Genomic DNA, 19896 nt, shown 5'->3' with positions numbered 1-19896 from the left:
TATTTGTTCCCCTCAATAGCAATACAGTATCCAAATAAGTTAACAACAGTTAATAACAGTAACAAGTTTCCTTAAATTTGGCCATGGCAAATCATTTTTAAATAAGGTTTCCTTCACCACAATCATTTACCAAATAAAACCAAATCAAACCTGTTGGAGGCAGCTTTGAAAGAGTACCCGTATTAAGAGTGATCTAAATTCAATCAAAATCAAAATTAGAAGCTACTATCGATGGCAAATCAACATTACCATCAGCGGCAAGATTTATGCATTTTCTGAGTAATCAATCATTTTACAGTGATCAGATGATTTTACCATGGTCAAATCATACCGTGATCAAATCATTTTACCATTATCAAATCATTTTACTATTCATGATCAAATCACTTTACGATGATCAAATCATTTTACCATTATCAAATCATTTTACTATGATCAAATCACTTTACGATGATCAAATCATTTTACCATTATCAAATCATTTTACTATGATCAAATCACTTTACGATGATCAAATCATTTTACCATTATCAAATCATTTTACCATTATCAAATCACTTTACGATGATCAAATCATTTTACTGTGACTAAATCATTTTACCCTGATTTAATCATTTTACCATGATCAAAGGCTATTCCAAAAAAGCTTTTCATTGAGGGTGTGTTTATGCGCCACTTTTTTTACCCAAGAATCATGACTCTGCAGAATCACGATTGCGTTTAGTAAAAAGAGAAAATAAACGTTTTTCAAATCACAAACATGAAACACGGAAAAAAGGGGCGTTTGGAAAGATGTTTCTGTAATATCACAAACGAAAAAGGTCGTATAAACACAAATGTGATTCAATCGTAATTTGAATCATGATTCTACGACATCACCGTGTCAGGCTTCTTTCGGTTTCACTCTTGCCAAGCTCAATTAGGTGCACGCTATGCTCAGTGTATGTACATAATGTGCTATGCATGCATTTCTTTTCACATGAATTTAACTCCAAGTTCTGTGTTGGTCATCGCATCGTCCACTGCTTTTCATTTTTTTTACGTCTTCAAGTTCTAGTAAATGAACTTACAGGACAATGATCTCAGTTGTTGTTTACCGAGTTAACAGTGTCAAAATTATTAATTTCGATTTACGCTGAAAATCACTTCCGAACACCATTTTCGATAAACCGACAAGATTAATCGAAGTAAACAAAATGAGGTATAATAGACTGAATTCTGGAAGCAAAAGATCAATTTTTCGTGAACCGAAACGTGCGAAAAAGTTGGCGAAGCTCTGTCAAACTGCGCACTGTGATGCACAATGGATCGGCCCGAATCCGAGGAGAAACAGCATTGGAATGAAGGTTGTCTAAACGCTGATTCCATGGTATTAATTGTGATTCATGTTTGTGTTTTAAATGATTCAAATCATGATTCTGGCTTGAGGTCGCATAAACGCAGCCGAAGTACCATAAAAAAAAAGGTTTAGATTAAAGTTCCCATGATAGAGACCAATCAAAGGGACCTTGCACTTCAATGTTTAAGCGTTGCTTCAGTTATTGAACCAAGTTCGGAAGCTAATCAGTGCCCTTCTTACGAGGCTACCTGGTGGAATGCCGTAGATTATGTGCTGGAGGAATTCCATCACAGAACAAGTATGAGGGTGGTATTCAATGTCTAGAATGTAAATAGCTTTGAAGCAAACGTCCACTGCTTGGATGAGAGACGAGCACGGTACAGGGCGATGCTCTAGGATTACGAACGTTTGTTGAGGTTTCCAACGGGTTCCTCCGTGTGTGAGAATACAAACAGGAGGTCTTTCCGTTACCCCGGTTTCAGTCAAGTACTGTGGCATGTCTGTGCTCTCCTGTGCATAACATCAGAAAATAATTGAAAATTACTTATGATTATTTGTGTGGTTGTGGGAACGGACACCTTCCATTCAAGCAAGAAAGTAAAGTTGGTGGGGGGTGAGGTCGCAAATGCATTGACATCACCAAAGAAATACATCCTTTTACTGATAATTCATATATATTCATTTCTCTTTGAGAAAAAAAGAAACATATTAAGGTGGTAAGAATTCACATATGTGGCAAAGGGGCTTAGAGTGTACATGTATATAGTGTGGCAGTTCAACATATGGTTTGAAAATATCAATTCCCTCAATATGTGCATGCATCTCTTAAACAAGATGAACAAGATTTTTTTCTTCAATATAATACACATTCCCTACAGACCCTACCACGAGTTACATTAGGCATAGGAATTGGGGTAAGGAAATGTTTATCAAGCACGTTTTTTTTTTTTTATTTAAAACGGTTTAATTCAACAAGGGTGTCTATAGCGGCTGAAAAGCCGAATTGCATTACCCTTTACAATCATTTACATAAAAAATACAATCAAAATCAAACAAAGAACAACTGAATTTACACGAATTCTACATCTTAAATACACTTATATCACGATATAAATTAAATTAAATAATAAATTGATACTGATACTGATAGTACATGCATTTGTTGTAAAATGTTGTTAAAAAATCGTACAGATTAATTAAAAATTAACATCTGAATGGCAAGACTCGTTTGTTTTCTTTCCCGTAATAATCCTGATTAAAAAATGTTATAATGAAATAATAGTTGTTTACTCAAAGCAAAGGACAGAGAGAATTACAATGGAAATTAGAAAGAGAAATTGAGCGAAAATCAAAGAGAGAGAAATGAGGGGAAAGAGGGAGAGAGAAAGGAGAAAAGCAACGAGGTGAATTGAGATAGTAAAAAAAGACAGATTGTCATAAAGAGAGATTGCGAGTGTACAACAGATGGATACGTTATTGATTGATTGCACTTCCTATATAAAATTTGAGAATTTACAAAACAAAAAAACGTAACTCCAGTCATGTAAATGAACCTAATGTACAGCTACAGAGGCCTGTGAAATGGATCCTGTAACCAAGGGCAAGACAAAAGAACGTAAAACAGTCTTAACATATGAATTCTTAGCAAAACGTCATATATAAAAATTAAAAAGAGGCATAGAAAGTAGAGATAGATAGATAGATAAAAGGCTAAGTATCTAAGGGATAAAATGGAGAAGGGTAAAGCAAGAAATGGAGCTAGGAAGAGAGAGAAAGGAAAGAAACAAAGAAAGAAAGAAAGGGAGCTTAAGAAGGAAAGAATGAAAGAGGGATAGAAAGAAAGAAAAAAAGGAAAGAAAGAAAGAAAGAGAAAATGGAGGAGAGAGAGAAACGAAAAAAAAACAGAGAGAAGAAAAAAATTAGTAATTATTAAAAGAATTAAGTTAATGAAAACTGGAAGAAGAGAGGGAAAGAAAAGAATGAAATAGGAAACCAAAAGAAAAAAAAAACGAAGAACAGACAGAAATGTAGACTGAATTAAGAGAGAAGATGAAAACTTATTAAGTGGATAAAAAAAAAGACTAAAGGAATGCAAACGTAAATAAGGATGAGAGAATTAGAAAGACGCATGCACTGCAAGCTGATTCACAACATGTGGTTGAAAATATATTAATTACAGTGAGAATTCAATAGTCGGATTAGATATGGCAAAGGACTATTTCTACGTTGAGGAAAAATATGCAAATGTACCGTGCTGGAATTAAATCATTACATGTTAGTTTTGTCAAATGAAATTTCATAAAATTAAAAAAGAGATAACAGGGTTCCCAGCTTTTCAAGAAAACAAAATTCCCTGATTTTTCCCCGATGAAGTTTGAAAATTCCCTGATAATTATTTAAACCAATTCCCAGTTTCGCATGTTTTCGCAAGTTGTTGCAGTGAATTAAATGTATTTTCAGTATAAAAACAATAACGTAAACCTACTTAGTACCACCATAACCAGTCATACAATGGATGTTGTTTTGATATACAACAAAATATAACAGAGTCTGACTGACTACCATGCTTTCGACTTTTAGGCCGATCAACATTCCCTGATTTTTCCCTCATTTCAGGCATTTTCCCTGATTTGAGGTATTTTTTAGCAAATTCCCTGATTTTTCCCTAACTGGAAAAAAGTAAAATAATTTCCCTGATGGGCTGGGAACCCTGGATAAATATAAATACACTTACAGATATATGATCAATAAATGCCTTGAGTGAGTTCACAGCCGAGCACCTTCCACTCTTATCTTTGCATCTTCCCATAAACAGAAAAGGCAGTATACTGAAAGCTAGCATTTGTTGCTCTTCTGGTTGAAACAAAGACAAAAAGAAATTTGTCAAAACAAAGTCAAAACAAAACAGCGGCCATACCATAATACCAATTGTCTGAAAACAGTATCCTGATTCCTGAAGAGAACTCTATCTAGGGATTGAAAGTTGCCACTGAGGTCAAAACTCTAAAATCAAGCTTTTCCTGAGCTGGCATTATTGTCTTTTTTACATTTTGAGATACTAAGTTAAAACACCCCAGTGATGATATGGTCAGAGATTTTCACAAACAAAATTTAATCATCTCTAAAATCGGATGCAAAGCTTTCAGTAACAGCTTCAAGAAAACCACTGACATTGATTTGCAGTTTAATACCTGCTCACATTCCTTGATCCACCCCAACAATATAAAATCGCAGAACAATCGGGATACTTCTGTGGACCTATTTTGCTGTATTTTCAGGGTGTCAGAGAGTCAAAGAATATTAGCTGGTATTGTAGGTGTTGTATAAAGCATTTATTATTATTATTATTATTATTACTTATTATTTGTACTGCGCTTTTCCCATTAGGCCCAAAGCGCTTACAATGAATTAATTAAATGTAATATTTTAAAAACTACAAAGTACGAAAGAGATGAGTTTTTAATGACTTTTTTAAAATTGCTAATGTTGGAGACTGTCTAATTATTAGTGGCAGGTCGTTCCAGGATTTTGAAGCCGACACCGTAAAAGTTCTGTCACCAGCTAATGTACGAGCATTTTAAGGAAACCCAGCACAAAAGAATCAGTTACTATTGTTGTGTTTTAAGAGTCAGAGAAATAAAATAAAAAAGCTAAATAGTACTGTAGAAGTTGTACAATACAAGTGAAACTGCCAAAGTCAAATATCTTGGGAATAAAGAAATCTTTTTAACTTTACTTACAATTCTGTAGAAGAGGCAAATAACACATTATTGCATAAGATCGTCTCAAGATTACTTTGACTTGAGCCATTATTTAACTTATGAAAGCTTGATTGCGAAGACTAAGCTGTACCTTCACAAAGCTCACTGCTGTTAGAATTTTCCATTCCCAATTCCTTCCTCCACTTAACCTCCTGTAAATCTGCATATTGTAAAATCCTTGGCGCAATCCTCGGCCAATTGGCATACAGGTTGTCGGCAGTCTTCTCCGATATTGCTTGCCGATAGTCAGCATCAATCTGCAATTAGCACACAGAAGAGGTTTATAAATGATATTCTTGTTATGAACACTTCATAGTATAAATTCATAGAGGGCACTTGTGACAAAGACTGTTTTGGTTCTAGTAAAAATGAAAATCAAGAAAATAGTAACCATGGCAATAAGACTAATAATAAGACTTAATAATTTTTAATCACATCCTCTTTAAACTCATTAAAAAATAATGAATTCAGATAGTAATTAATACTAGTCTTGTCATGTTTTTAGTCCAGTTAAGCAAAATATACTTACAATTCCAGGATCTAGAAGGCGTGGATACCGATCTAGAACTTCTGCGATTGTCGGAGGGTTTTCTGCTCTAATCCAGTCATACCGATGTTTGCAAGTCGTTCTCATGTATTCTTCTACCTTGGCTTTGGGTTCTCTATTTTGCTTCATCCACATCGTAGCTTCCTTCACTAAAAAAATATGAATTTATTTCAAAGATAGACTTCAGTTCTAGGTCATGTTTCATAAAGAATTGTTAAAATGACAAATGCCCAATTTCTGTAATAAGTTTACAATCAGCCAATCAATTTGAATGATCTCAGGAGATTCAAACTGTTAATGCAATTTTGGTCATTATACATAGAGCGTTGTGGCCCAGAGGACTAGTCTCCGGACTTTGTAACAGATGGTCGTGGGTTTGAATCCCAGCCATGGCGTAATTTCCTTCAGCAAGAAATTGATTGCAATGTGCCATACTTGACCCAGGTGAGGGAAATGGGTACTAGCAGAAATTAACTCCTCAAAAAAGCTGTTAGCACTGGAATCAGTAGCCTAGCCAAGGTATTATTAAAATATAGGATCGCCTTGAGCACCTATCAAGGTGGATATGTACATTAAACAGATAGAGAATAGGCATGAGTGCGATGGTATGAGATTTTGCATGAGGTGAAAGAAAGATGCTCTATTCAACGAGGCGTTAGCCGAGTTGAATAGAGTGTCTCTTTCTTTCACCGAATGCGAAATGTCGCACCATGGCACAAATAAGAATATTCGCTATTTGTGTTGTACAACGCCTCGGAAATTAGAGAAAATACGAACAATAAGAAGTTTTTTCCTACATAAATCTATGAAAATAAGAACAAAAATTTTGAAAGCAAAAGGAAAATCCTTTTAAACGCGCATCTGATTTGCAGCAGCAATGCGCATTTCAGCCAGTAAGCGCGGCCCTACGCATATTGCACCTGCATTTACTATAAGCACAAGCAATGCGTTGAATCATATTTTCATAGTGACGTCACCTTTTCCTGACCCGTGCAACGGTACATCATGGACGGTACGTGTGCAACGGTACAAATGTTTGACATTCAGCCTCCCATTTGCTCACGTACAACAAGCTAAGTAGGCGTTGTACAATATACAAATACCCTGTATTATAATTATAATTATTTTTATAACAATTCTAATAAAACAGGCCCCTGGTCAAGGGATTAAATCATGGAGGAAACTGGAAATTAAAAGTAAAAATTATTTTTACAATGCACCCAAACATTAGTGTATGGCCAAGAGTTACATCCATAATACATATTGATGTATCAATTGGACTACACACAAATGTTCTCCCAAACATTACAGGAATATGGGTCATAGCTTTAGCGTGAGGTCGTCCAAGAATAGATAACATGAAAAGGGCTTGGATGCTAACAATGATTATTTTCATCCTTCCCACAAGGAGTTACATTATTTGTAGAAAACATCAATAGTGAAATAGACTATTGCTCTTTTTTCCTATTTAAGTTTTTAATTTCAGTAACTAGCACATTTTCTGTATTTTTTAGTATATATATTTGTTCCTGTATTAGAAAAAAACAAACATTTTAAGTCTTATAATAAGAGAGCCTAGAGTTATGTTATCCAGCAAATCTTCAAGTTAAAAAGACTACATTCATGAAAAACTTAGCGGTTTGTGTTTCATTCTGAATTTCTTAATAGCCCCACGGCTATTTTCATGTATGTTTCTATAAATTGGACAAAGCTGGATCCGAAATAGAAAACTGAAAACTTCCCGGACTGGTTCTGCCAAGTTTGGTGTTGTGTTGGGCCAATCTTTGCATCAGCACATCACAGAAATAAATAAAAGAATGTTCTTAATACAATCCTCTCTCTTGGTGTTGTTGAGCAATCAATGTGATGTGGGCCATATTTATGAACCCAGATTAGGCGTTGAGGCTATGAAGGCAATTTAATTTGTGCTTCTAACACCAACACCAGCACCAACATCGAACGTAAGGTACCCCCAAAGGCTGAAGCAAAAACCCTTGATACGTAACAGCTATCATCAATTCATTGAAAATTACGAGTTGCTATTTAAAGGTACCTTCATCTTCGTGCACCTCAGGAAGAATGGTGGGATCTACTCGAGTCTTCTTAGCTTTAGAAGATACAGAATACTCCCTCTGATGATCTGCTGGCTTCCTCTTGGTCTCCCTTGGAAAGTGCACTCTACGGATGTACCTCAGTCTTGCCTCCAAACTCCCAGTGGCAGGAAGATTCCTCTTTCCTCTCACAAACCATTGCTCCTAGAACATATGATCGTTGATAAACATTATTATCTGCACAGGATATCTAGCGGGGGCACATTTCAGAAAGAGTTGCAGTCAAACACAACTTGATTTCCAACCAATATAAGCTCACAATTTGGAACTTGTGCTTAATTATGTAACTTGAGTTTAAACACATAGATTTCTACAAACGGCTCCATGTCGATTAAGTTTGAAAGAAAAAGTCACAAGCGGCATGGTCAGAAAATGTTGCACGGCAGATTTATCACAAGGGAGGCCATTGTGCCCCCCCCCCTCTGGGAGTATTTCATTTAAAGGAAATTAAAGGAAATTTAAAAGAAATTGTGGTATTTACAGGTGGTCACTATCAAAAGCCAGTTGACTGTGCTATCATCATCATATACTGTATATACAATGTTACGCAATGAAATTCAACTTACATATCCTGTGACCCCGTTCTTATCACCAAGAAATTCAAACTGGTCGATGATACTCTGAGCCAATGCTGCCTTGATATCAGGGGATGGGCTGGAAGTGGGACAGAATTGGCAATTATTGTAAAATATTCAAATATAGCTAAGAAGATTCCATTTACAAGACCAACAGATGAAGAGGGTGTTTCACAAAGCTATTCATAAGTTAAAAGCGACTTTATGAACGACTTGTGACAAGTTTTTACGAACAAAATCAACACCAACTTAAATCTGGTACCATTTACCACAGGAAAGGATCACCAGTCCTTCGTAAAGTCGCGCGTAACTTATGAACAGCCTTATGAAAAACCCACTTGGGTAGTGTTTCATAAAGCTATTTGTACAGTTACATAGGAATATACTGTATCTTTTTGCACAAGAAAGGGTAACCAGTCATGCATAGCTACAAACAGCTTTATGAAATGGCCCATCGGATTGGTTTCAAAAGGAGTTGGATAGTGTGACTTTAAGTCATCCATAAGTGCCAGCATGCACATGATATTTAACGCAGAATCTCATTAAATTTACCCACATTGTGCTGCACTCAACCCAGGTGAGGTAAATGGGCACCAGCAAGAAGAAATTCCTCAAAAAGCTGTGCACACCGGAATCGGTAGACTAGCTTTATAGCCGGGCTGTTATAGGAGCGCCTTGAACACCTAGCAAGGTGGATACGTGCTCTATACAAATCCTATATTATTATTATTATTGTGAACTAACACACAGTAGTATATGCCCCCTGCGCATGCTCTGACCAATGTGTTGATGTGTCTTAATAATGCGCACACAAATATTAGGTCACGCTTAATTATTGTGAAACACCCCCAGACCATCATAACAATAGTGTTTGAGATCAACTGCACTTTTTTGGGGGTTAGTCCATTCAACAAATGCCCATACAACAATAATCTTGTTTGCCCATTTCTAATTTGTGATGGTTTGTGAGGCCCTGATCATAATAAGCTTTATTGAAAAATGATATTTTCAAAGAGATAGATTTCAAAATAGATATTCTATAAGCACAGATGCACTGAAATCAAGATTAATATTTTTGTTTATCCTTCATACATGTATGCATCTTGTGAAGAGCATCCTATAGCTATATTTACAAAACTACCTTTTAATAGTTGGTTACATTATCTGGTGTCAGAGAATGTAACCCCGGTAGTTTTGTGAGTACAGAATACAGATATGTATCTTCACCTTGATGAATACGAAAGAACCCAACTGGTTCACAAACATATCTATCTCGCAAATTTTGGATATTCAATATTTTTTGTTTAATGCTGTAATACTTTACTTTTTATTTTTTTTACCAATTCAAAACAATCATAAATTCAATTCAAATGTTAAACATTTCAAAGAAGTGGAGCACCTCTGGCAGTCTCGCCTGCATTACACGATTCAGAATAGCAGCAGTGCTGACTAAAGAATAATTATTCACAAAAAACACCATTCATATGATAATAGAATACTATGTTCATCGACTCTAAATGACATTTGACCTTGATCATGTGACCTAAAACTTGTGCAAGATCATCAGTGATACCTGTCCACATTTCAAGAACTATATCCATTTACTTTCAAAGTTTTGATGACAATTCAACAAATACCCCCAATATGGCCAAAGTTCATTGACCTTAAATGACCTTTGACCTTCGTCATGAGACATGAAATTCATGCATGATGTTAAACGCCACTTGATTAATCTAGCTCAAGTTTCATGAACTAGATCCATGTTCTTTCAAACTTGTAACATTTCAAAAATTAACCTTGGTTAAGATTTTGTTTTGATTCCCACAACATTATGTAAGTTCATTGACTCTAAATGACCTTTGACCTTGGACATGTGACCTGAAACTCGCAAGGGATGTTCAGTGATACCTGATTACTCTTATGTCCAAGTTTCATGACCTAGATCCATAAACTTTCAAATGTATGATGGCAATTTAACAAATTCAACTCCGGCAGGATGTTCAGTAATACTTGATTACCCTTATGTTCAAGTTTCATGAACTAGGTCCATTTGACCTTAGGTCCATATTCTAGTCAAGATGACATTTCAAAAACTTGACCTTAGGTTAAGATTTTGATGTTGATTCCTCCAACATGGTCTAAGTTTATGAACCCTACATGACCTTTGACCATGGTCATGTGACCTGAAACTCAGGCAGAATGTTAAAAAAAATACTTGATTACCCTTATGTCCAAGTTTTATGAACCAGGTCTATATACTTTTTAAGTTATGGTGACATTTCAAAAACTAAACCTTTCAATGTTGATGACGCTGCCGCCGTCGGAAAAGCGGTCCTGTACATGTAGTCTAGCTCTGCTATGCAGACGAGACAAACAAATTCTATTAGATTCATTCCTATCATAATTATCTACTAGTGACACTGATTCCTGGACCCTTGTAGTACTTCCTTGCAGGTGAAGTCACTTACTTATATCCATAATTTGCAATGAGATTGCTGACGAGGGTTTGAACAAACAATCGATTCCCAGACCGGTCAATGGTTCGCTGCCTCTTCATTTTATCTACTAGGGCTGCACCACCTAGTGCGTTTGTTCGCAGAATATGCTCGACATCCTGAAATTTGAAAAAATTCAGGTAAAAAAAATAATAAAAGGAACATGAAATACACTGAGCAAATGAATAACATACATGTATGGTAGCAGCTGTTCATTTTGAAATTTTACCAAAATAATTAATACAGAGAGCATGAAATGCCTATTTAAGGATATTTTTTCTCTCTCTTCTATTTTGCAAGCTGGGGGTCAGGTTTGAAATGTACAAACCAATAATTATAATTTCTATAGATTTCACCACCAAATTGTAAGTGTATATGGGAATGAAATCATTTGGGAACAACTCATTTAAATTTTTGTGATAAACAAAATGATAGAATTTATGAACTTTTACATAAAATAAGTTTTTCCAAGGAAGAAAAGCTGTTTAATTTAATACCCTATTAACTACTCATTGATCAAGGGTAAAGTATGCATTTAAAAATTAAAACAAATATTTTATGGTGTACTAATTGACAGAGTGTATGAGAATGAATTAGTGTTCAGCATTAATTTAAAGGTCAAGTCCACCCCAGAAAAATGTTGATTTGAATAGAGAAAAATTAAACTAGCATAATGCTGAAAATTTCATCAAATATAAAATAAGAAAGTTATGACATTTTAAATTTTCGCTTATTTTCCACAAAACAGTTATATGCATAACTCAGTGACATGCAAAAGAGACAGTCAGTGATGTCCCTAACTCACTATTTCTTGTTTGAATTTTACAATATTTCTTTTTTTTACGGATTTGACAAATAGAGCCAACTTGACTGAACTATATAGTATTAGAATAATGCTCATTCCAGGTGTTTAGGGAGGAATTAATCTTTGTTTCACTTGACAATGAGGAGAAAATTATATTTCATATACATGTAATAAAATACAAAAGAAATAGTGAGTGGATAAAGTCATCAGTCTCCTCATTTGCATACCAACCAGGATATGCATATAACTGTTTTGTGAAATTAAGTGAAACTTTAAAAAGTCATAACTTTCTTATTTTACATGCGATTTTGATGAAATTTTCAGTGTTTTGCTTGTTGGATTTTTCTCTTCATTCAAATCAACTTTTAGTTGGGGTGGACTTGTCCTTTAACTAAAAATAGTGTGATAAATAAACAATGGCTTAACAATTCCTGAAGAATGTGACATATTTTGTGATTTTTTTTTAAAATGTATTCTTAATTATCTGTCTTGCCTAAAATTGTGTGCTAATTACAGACAATGGCTTTACAATTCTCAATAGATTTTTAATTTTTGGAGTGTATAATCGATTTCCGACTTTGCCTAAACTCCTTAACTTGTACGAAATGAAAAAAATAAAACAGTAATGTACATCTAAATTTTAGTGCTGCAGATACACTCAAGGAGTAGTCAGAGAATATGCAAGAAGCGAGAAGATACTATCCCTTTGGCACAGAGTGTATAGACTCAAGATCATACCAGTGCTGCACCAATACTAATTTGGGATGGAAAGTTGAGTAATATTAGAAACAAGGTTTATACTGGAAAGAAAATACTTACAAATGAAAGATTGTGTATTGTTGCTTGTTTCATTCTCTTCTGTTGAACCTGAAGTAGTTCTTGATTAGAATCTACATCTGACACTTGTAAATCCATCTGGTACATGTGTATAATACAAAGAAAAGATAGGATATTACAAGAAATTGAGTTCTTCATGTGAAAGAGCCACAATGAAACAAAATGGGCAGACAGGAGTGGTGTGTATTTCAACAATACAAGTGAGAACTTAATATGTATACACTGTACAAATTCTTTTATACTGTACTAAAGATGAATGGCAAAAAGAAGCTGCTGAAAACTGCTTTAATCTAATAAAAGAGAGCCAATGGAGTAAATTAGAAAGTCAAAAGGGGCCTAAGCTTTCGATCCTAGCAGAATCTTCGTCGGAGGCAAAATGACAAAATGACAAACATATACAGTGTATACATATTAAGTTCTCACTTGTATTGTTAAAATACACACCACCCGTCTTTGCCCATTTTGTTTCACTGTGGCTCTTTCACGTGAAGAACTCAATTTCTTGTACTAAAGATGGGAAGAAAAAAAAGTGTGCCCTTAATTATGAAGCATTTCCATTTGGCTTGCCATATATACAGATGTACAAGTATTCCATAAATCCATGTGTAACTTCATATGCAAAATCAATGCACATTCAAAATTTAGCTGACATTTCATAACAAGTAAAGAATCTCAATTTGGCTTGCCATCATCTGTATTAATTCAAGAGTACTTCAATGACAAAGAGCAATGTATATAACACCCACCTGTTTTGTTAGGGTTGAATATCTACTCCGTTGTAGAGCTTGTTTTCTTTTGTTGTTTGGCATAGACCCCATATGCGAGCCAACGTACACTGATTCTGCAACCATTTGGAGATAGTCATCTTGATTGATGTCATCGTCTGCAGTTCACAAAAATACAGTGCTCAGTTATTATTTTTTTCATTCAAGAACAATCATAGAACTGGCTATTTAAAAAGAAAAAAAAACTCAATTCCCTGTATAATCTTATTCTTTAATGGCAGGTGTTTCTTTTTTAATCAAATAAGAAAAAAAATCTGCTCAACTACCTATATTTCACAAGTAGCATGTTTGAATGTCTCATAGATGCTTTCTTAATTTTGTTTTTAGGTCAATATTAAACTTAATATTCTAAAGTACCAACCCCTTCTCCCAGCATCCTATACAAGTAAAAGAACAAAGTAGAACACTGCAGGCGATATTCGTGTTGGAAGGAATACTAAACAGCTTTTATTTCAATGATATCAAATTCTAAAGAAATAATTAGACAAGCGGCAAAACTACATGTATATTCTTACAAAGACTTTTTCAATGTCTCAAAAGATGAATATGCAAACAATAGGCATACATCTTAATATTATACAGATCAGTCTACACTGTTCACTGTTTTACCTTCAAATTCGTAGGGTACACTGTTTTCTACATTGCACTTTATATGTGGTGCATTTATTTCATTCATGTCTACATAAATTTAAGTGTGTACAACATGAACCGTACAATAAATGCAGTAACTACTATTTATGATTTTTGGCATCTTCATAGTTCTCAGGTACTCAGATTTTCACTCTTGAAAAGCATATGAATGAAATAAAGACTTAATAATATCTTTCAGAAGATAATAATTTAAGCTAAGGGATTCTGGTAAAAAACAAACATTTTTTTGCCACAATTCAAAGCCAACATCAGAGTAAGCAATAATATTTAAGGAGTCTCTGAGACCATGGTGAATTGGTATAATACAGTAAATCATAGTCCTACATGTTGATCTCGTAAGTTTTTACATTATCACAAAGTCAATATGATGAAAACTAGATAAAAAATTAGTATCCCACAATGGCAAGCACACATGGTTACTTATATCAGGGCAGCGGAACCAAACATATACTGTACAAAAACAGTATGTAATGACCATCAAATTGTGATTTTATGCATTTTCAGCCCCAAAGCCACCCCCTCCCCCCCCAAAAAAATATTACTCTGCAGCCCATGTGTATTAATGATGACTCATCATAAACATTATTTACTAATTTTGAACAAGACTGATATAATGCAATACTTATTTTTACCCCTGATTCAGTTCTGTAGTTATGACATTATTCAATATCTGATGCATTCAACTAGAATCTATATGAAAAATACTACTAATATACTACTGTAAAGTGCTTGTAACTATTGCTAATGGTCTGAATCAGTTGGTCCAATTTGTGACATCTACATAGAGCTGGACATGTACATGTAGTTGCAGAAAATGTGGACATGACTTGGGTTGGTTGATCATAACAAATTGTTCTTTCGATTCAATCTGAAGATGAAAAAAGATATGAAATGTGTAAAATGTTATGCATCAATTTGGACAATCTTGAATAGTGTTCTAATTCTAATAGAAATCTTTTTTTTCATCCTATTGTCCCTTTTTCATCATTTGATAAACCAGGGGTTGTTTTACAAAGATTTAAGTATGACTTAAGTCGCACTTGAATGCCGACACGTACACGATATGCAACGCGCAAACTTATTGATAGATACACAGTAGTGCGCGTCCTCATGACACGATCTGACCGATGCGGTCAAGCCTTTCATACCATACGCAACTTGGAATTGAAGTGCGACTCTACGTCATACTTAAATCTTTGTGAAACACCCCCCAGAATTCCTGTATTACAAAAAACATTTCTCATAGAATGGTGCACAAACTAGATGTACATGTCCACTACAATAGATCTCTGACCATCATGCATAGCATGGTAAATCACAAACAGTTCTTGCCACTGTATTGTAATATAAAATGCTGTCCATCACAAAGACAAGGAGACAAAATATTCTTCAGGTACAACTAAATGTATTTCACATAAGAGATAATAAGTTACACAAATTTTACTTACCATTTTGCATGAAGGGCAGATCGATCTTTCCAGTCCAGATTCTCAGAACGCCTTCATTGCTAAATTAACATTGTCGCACTTGGCCTTTCTTTATTGTGTAATTTCTTTGGTAATTTATACAAAATGCCGATGGGTTGATTTTAAAGGATCAAAATTATCTACCAACAATACATAGAGCTCTGCAACATTCTGCTTTACCATGTCAGGCTCCCATTTAACACCTTTTACATGGGCTTTAGCCATGTTTTACATACCGTGTTTACACTTGATCGGCTTTTGGTTCTGAACCAAAAGCCGATGCAGAATTGGCATTTGGTTTATCTTGCACTGCGTTTACACGCCAATGCAAAAACCTGAAATGATACGCACACCAACAATATACGTCATAATAAAGACAATTAACGCTGGATCCGTGCGCTTACAATTACGTCACAATAGTAAAGTAAATGAAATGCGCACCAATTGCCGATGCAGAATCGGCTTTCTGTTTACACGGAGTAAAAAAGCCGATTCTGCATCGGCTCGCGTTTCTGAACCTACTACTTTGGTGGTGCAAAATTGCCGGTTCTGAACCGCGAGCCGATGCAAGTTAATCGCGTTTACACGCTATGAAAAAGCCGATTACATGTAAGTGTAAACACGGTAACTGTGACTTAACATCTACATGGTAGCATTCATGATCTTTCACATGTACATGTAAGTTTCTCACCCTTTTATTTCTTTTTTTAGGTGCGTGACTGCCTGTACATGTGTACTTGTTAAAGGCCCAATTGTTGCAAAGAGTTAAAGGAGAATGAAACTCTTGGAGCAAGTTAGCTTTTGTGAAAGCAGAAAAATCAAAGAATAAGATCAACAAAAGTTTGAGTAAAATAGGACTAGCAATAGAACAGTTATGAGCATTTGAATGTCGAGATCACTAATGCTATGGAGATCCTCCCATTGGCAACGCAACCAAGATCTATGATATCACAGATGAACAACTCTCCCCTTTTGGACACTGAAAATATACCCCAAAACATCTCTTTTTGCTCATTCTAATCATATGACAAACGATTCATCAATGATATAATGTTGTGAAACCTCTGCACTTGCCCTCTCATAAAGAGAACACCTCACCTTGTGATAGATTCTATAAAAGTGAGAATATAAGTGAAATAAGTACTAAAGCAATGAGGGAGTTGTACGTGTGTGACATCACAGATCTTGGTCGCATTGCCAGTGGGAGGATCTACATGGCATTAGTGATCTCAATATTCAAATGCTCATAACTTTCTTATTATTCATTCAATCTTCCTCAAACTTTCAACAATATGTTTCTTTGATTTTTCTCTTTGATATGGATTCAGCTGGTTTCAAGGGTTTCATTCTCCTTTAATGATATCTGACTAGCCTAGAATCAGACCATTAAAAACATCTGGAACACTGACACATGCGCATCAATGCATTCTCTGTATTCTCGCCATTGCTGTCGTTTGTGGTGGATTGTTGAGGCAAAACATCAATTTCCCACACTTTAGAGCGTACATGTACCCATTATCATGCATATAATTTATAAAGCTGGTACCAACAAATTGAGCGAGAAAATACAAAAAATTCTCCTGTCCAATGTATTGTTTGGAAGAATTATTGGGATGAATTTCATTTTTAAATGTTTTATAACTACAAATTAAAACACGATTCATGTCAGGCCTAATTATTTCAAGTTCTGTGTTGGAGGGTAATTTTGGTGAAAGAGTATTAAACAAATGACATTGAAATAAGGGAGACGTTGAGGTTTTCTCTAAGCCAAAAATTTATATTGGAGCTTAGTTTAGAATGTGATTCACCCTCTTAAAATGGACACTCACATGTATGTAAACAGACATCATACTCAGGGAATAAAGATAAGAGTGTTTCTGAGGGTATCCCTTGATAGTTCTCTTTTTGGGTGAACACTTTTTGTTACATGGACATCACTTAAAGTACGTAAGCCAACTAATTTTCAATAATATATTTTGTCATAGTAGCATTGTAACGATTTCAGATTTACGTAATTCTTATTACCCACTCACTTTTATAATCAAATACTAGAACAAATTACGTTAAAACTAGGTTTGTCACGATTGGTCTGTTTTCATTCGAGTGGTCAATAGTATATTAAAGATTCCTGTTTTTTTTTACCCAGGTACCATATTATTTCAGATCTTAAAGGTCAAGCCACCCCAGCAAGTGTTGATTAAAATAAATAGAGAAAAATCAAATGAGCATAACACTGGAAATTTCATCAAAAATCGGATGTAAAATAAGAGAGTTATGACATTTCAAAGTTTCGCTTATTTTTCGCAAAACAGTGATATGCACAACTCAGTGATGTGCAAATGAGACAGCCAATGATGTCCCTCACTCAATATTTCTTATGTTTTTTATTGTTTGAATTATACAATATTTCATTTTTAACAGATTTGACCATAGGGACCGACTTGACTGAATCATATAGTATTAAACAATGCTAATTCCACATGTTCAGGGGGGGGGGGGAATTAATCACTGTTTCACTTGACAATGAGGAGAAACTTTGAATATTTAATATTTCATGTAATAAAATACAAAAGAAAAAGTAAGTGGATGACGTCATCAGTCTCCTCATTTGCATACCAACTAGGATGTGCATATAACTTTTTTGTGAATTTAAGCAAAACTTTAAAATGTCATTAATTTCTTATAAGGAATTAGCATTGTTTAATACTATAAGGTTCAGTCAAATTGGCCGTTCTTGTCAAATCTGTAAAAAAATTAAACAGTGTATAATTCAAACAATAGAAAAACAAAAGAAATATTGAGTGAGGGACATCATTGGCTGTCTCATTTGCACATCACTGAGTTGTGCATATCACTGTTTTGCGAAAAATAAGCGAAACTTTGAAATGTCATAACTTTCTTATTTTACATCCGATTTTGACAAAATTTTCAGTGTTATGCTTGTTGGATTTTTCTCTTTTTATTCAAATCAATTTTTTTTTGTTGGAGTGGACTCGTCCTTTAAAGGTTTGGCTGTTCATTGGTTCTTGTGTCCAGCAACAAATATATGTTAGATTTAATTTTGTGTTACCAATTCTCTCTCAGCAAGCAGTATAATCATGCTGAAAATGCAGGGCTTGAATTCAGTATTCAAAGGGGCAAGGCCATTTTTAAAAAGGGCACTTCACTTTCAGCGTGGGGCAAGTGGCCTTGGAAACCCCAAAATTTCAAGGGGCATCAAGGCCATTCTAAAGGGCATGAAGGCCACTTTTAAAGGGCAGCTCATTTTGGTCAAAGGTCACCAAGGCTTTTCTAAAAAATGACAAGTATATCTATACGGTGCAACTTACAGCACTTCGTTATCAGAATAGATATAGATCAATAAATCAAATCTTCCCATCCCTGCTATTAAACTGAATGCTAAAGTACCGAGTCAGACTTTTTTCATGTATTTCAAAAGCAAAAAGACATCTCTCTAGTATAAATCATGTGAAACTATTAATAAATGTTGAATATCACCCAGAACTATTTCCTCAATGACAATTGAGAGCTTTCCAGGTCTTTCAAAGCCAAATTCATTGTATGTCTTTGGTACATGGTGAGAAAGATCAGCCAGACTGTGCCACAATCCAGAGGGAATTTCTAATAAATAATTCAAGAAAACGGCCTCAAAATTCACTTTTTATAGCCACAAGTAATTGCAAAGGATATGAAAGACATCTCTAGATGATTCAAGGTTTGAAATATACGATTAATATTTTTGTAAAATTTTGCCAATGGACTAATAATTTCCCTCAAATCTCTAACCCCCCCCCACGACTCTTCTCTATCTATTGGGGGAATTACCAAACCCAATTCTCGCACCGTATACTCGCTGTACTGCCTGCCTCTACAGTGGCAAAGTATACTTTCACTTGTAATGGAAGTGTTGGTAAAATTACATTTCTGACATAATTTCATATTATAGAACGAAAATTTCATCATAAATACATCAAATTAAGAGAAAAGGGCATGACAGCAAAAAGAAAAAAAGAGCATGATTTCTTTGACCAAAGTGGCACGACGACGGCCAGAAGGAAAAGGGAAGGTAAATTTATGGCCATGACACTATAACTAGGGCATGTCAGCCAAACGAAGAGGCAGCCATGGTCATAGCCGTCGATTACTTCGAGGCCTGCTGATAATGCGTTTGTCAATTTTGTCTTGATCAAGTGGGTCAAAAAATATATATTTTCATAGTTATGGATTGGTAAACTGCTGTTTTTTTTTACCTAGGTACTGATCCGAAGTGGGACTTTCCAGGTCTGTTGGCTGTTCATTGGTTCCAGCGTCTTCTGCCCAATCCTCATGTTCTTCTTCCTTGATGTTGAGGACCTGGTACAGCTCATCACTTTCAGAGGGTTGATCAAGTCTTATCCTCTTTCCTGGACTAGCACCTCCAGGCGATGGTGTTTTACTCTTCATTGCAGGACTTGTCTCTCTGTGTACCGAAGCTTCGAATCTATTTGATTTGGGGAAAATAATTGAAAAACTGTGAACTTTTAT

The 19896-nt window shown here is 35.0% G+C and overlaps 1 protein-coding gene across 1 annotated transcript; it reads right to left on the bottom strand.

Moving 5' to 3' along the window:
• Nucleotides 1-771: 771 nt before the first annotated feature.
• On the bottom strand, nucleotides 772-19876 carry LOC129262124 (uncharacterized). The gene is made up of 10 exons (XM_064100228.1): nucleotides 19623-19876; nucleotides 13217-13353; nucleotides 12453-12548; nucleotides 10802-10947; nucleotides 8325-8412; nucleotides 7701-7902; nucleotides 5630-5796; nucleotides 5192-5357; nucleotides 4074-4192; nucleotides 772-1849 (listed from the first exon to the last, which is right to left on the bottom strand). Exons 1-10 carry the CDS (start codon nucleotides 19813-19815, stop codon nucleotides 1535-1537), a joined length of 1629 nt encoding a protein of 542 aa, XP_063956298.1. The 5' UTR covers nucleotides 19816-19876; the 3' UTR covers nucleotides 772-1534.
• Nucleotides 19877-19896: the final 20 nt, after the last annotated feature.

Source organism: Lytechinus pictus, chromosome 5 (genome assembly GCF_037042905.1).
Source record: "Lytechinus pictus isolate F3 Inbred chromosome 5, Lp3.0, whole genome shotgun sequence".
Classification (NCBI taxonomy): domain Eukaryota; kingdom Metazoa; phylum Echinodermata; class Echinoidea; order Temnopleuroida; family Toxopneustidae; genus Lytechinus; species Lytechinus pictus.
The sequence above is the reverse complement of the archived record's forward strand: the minus strand, read 5'-3'. Positions and strand labels throughout refer to the sequence as shown.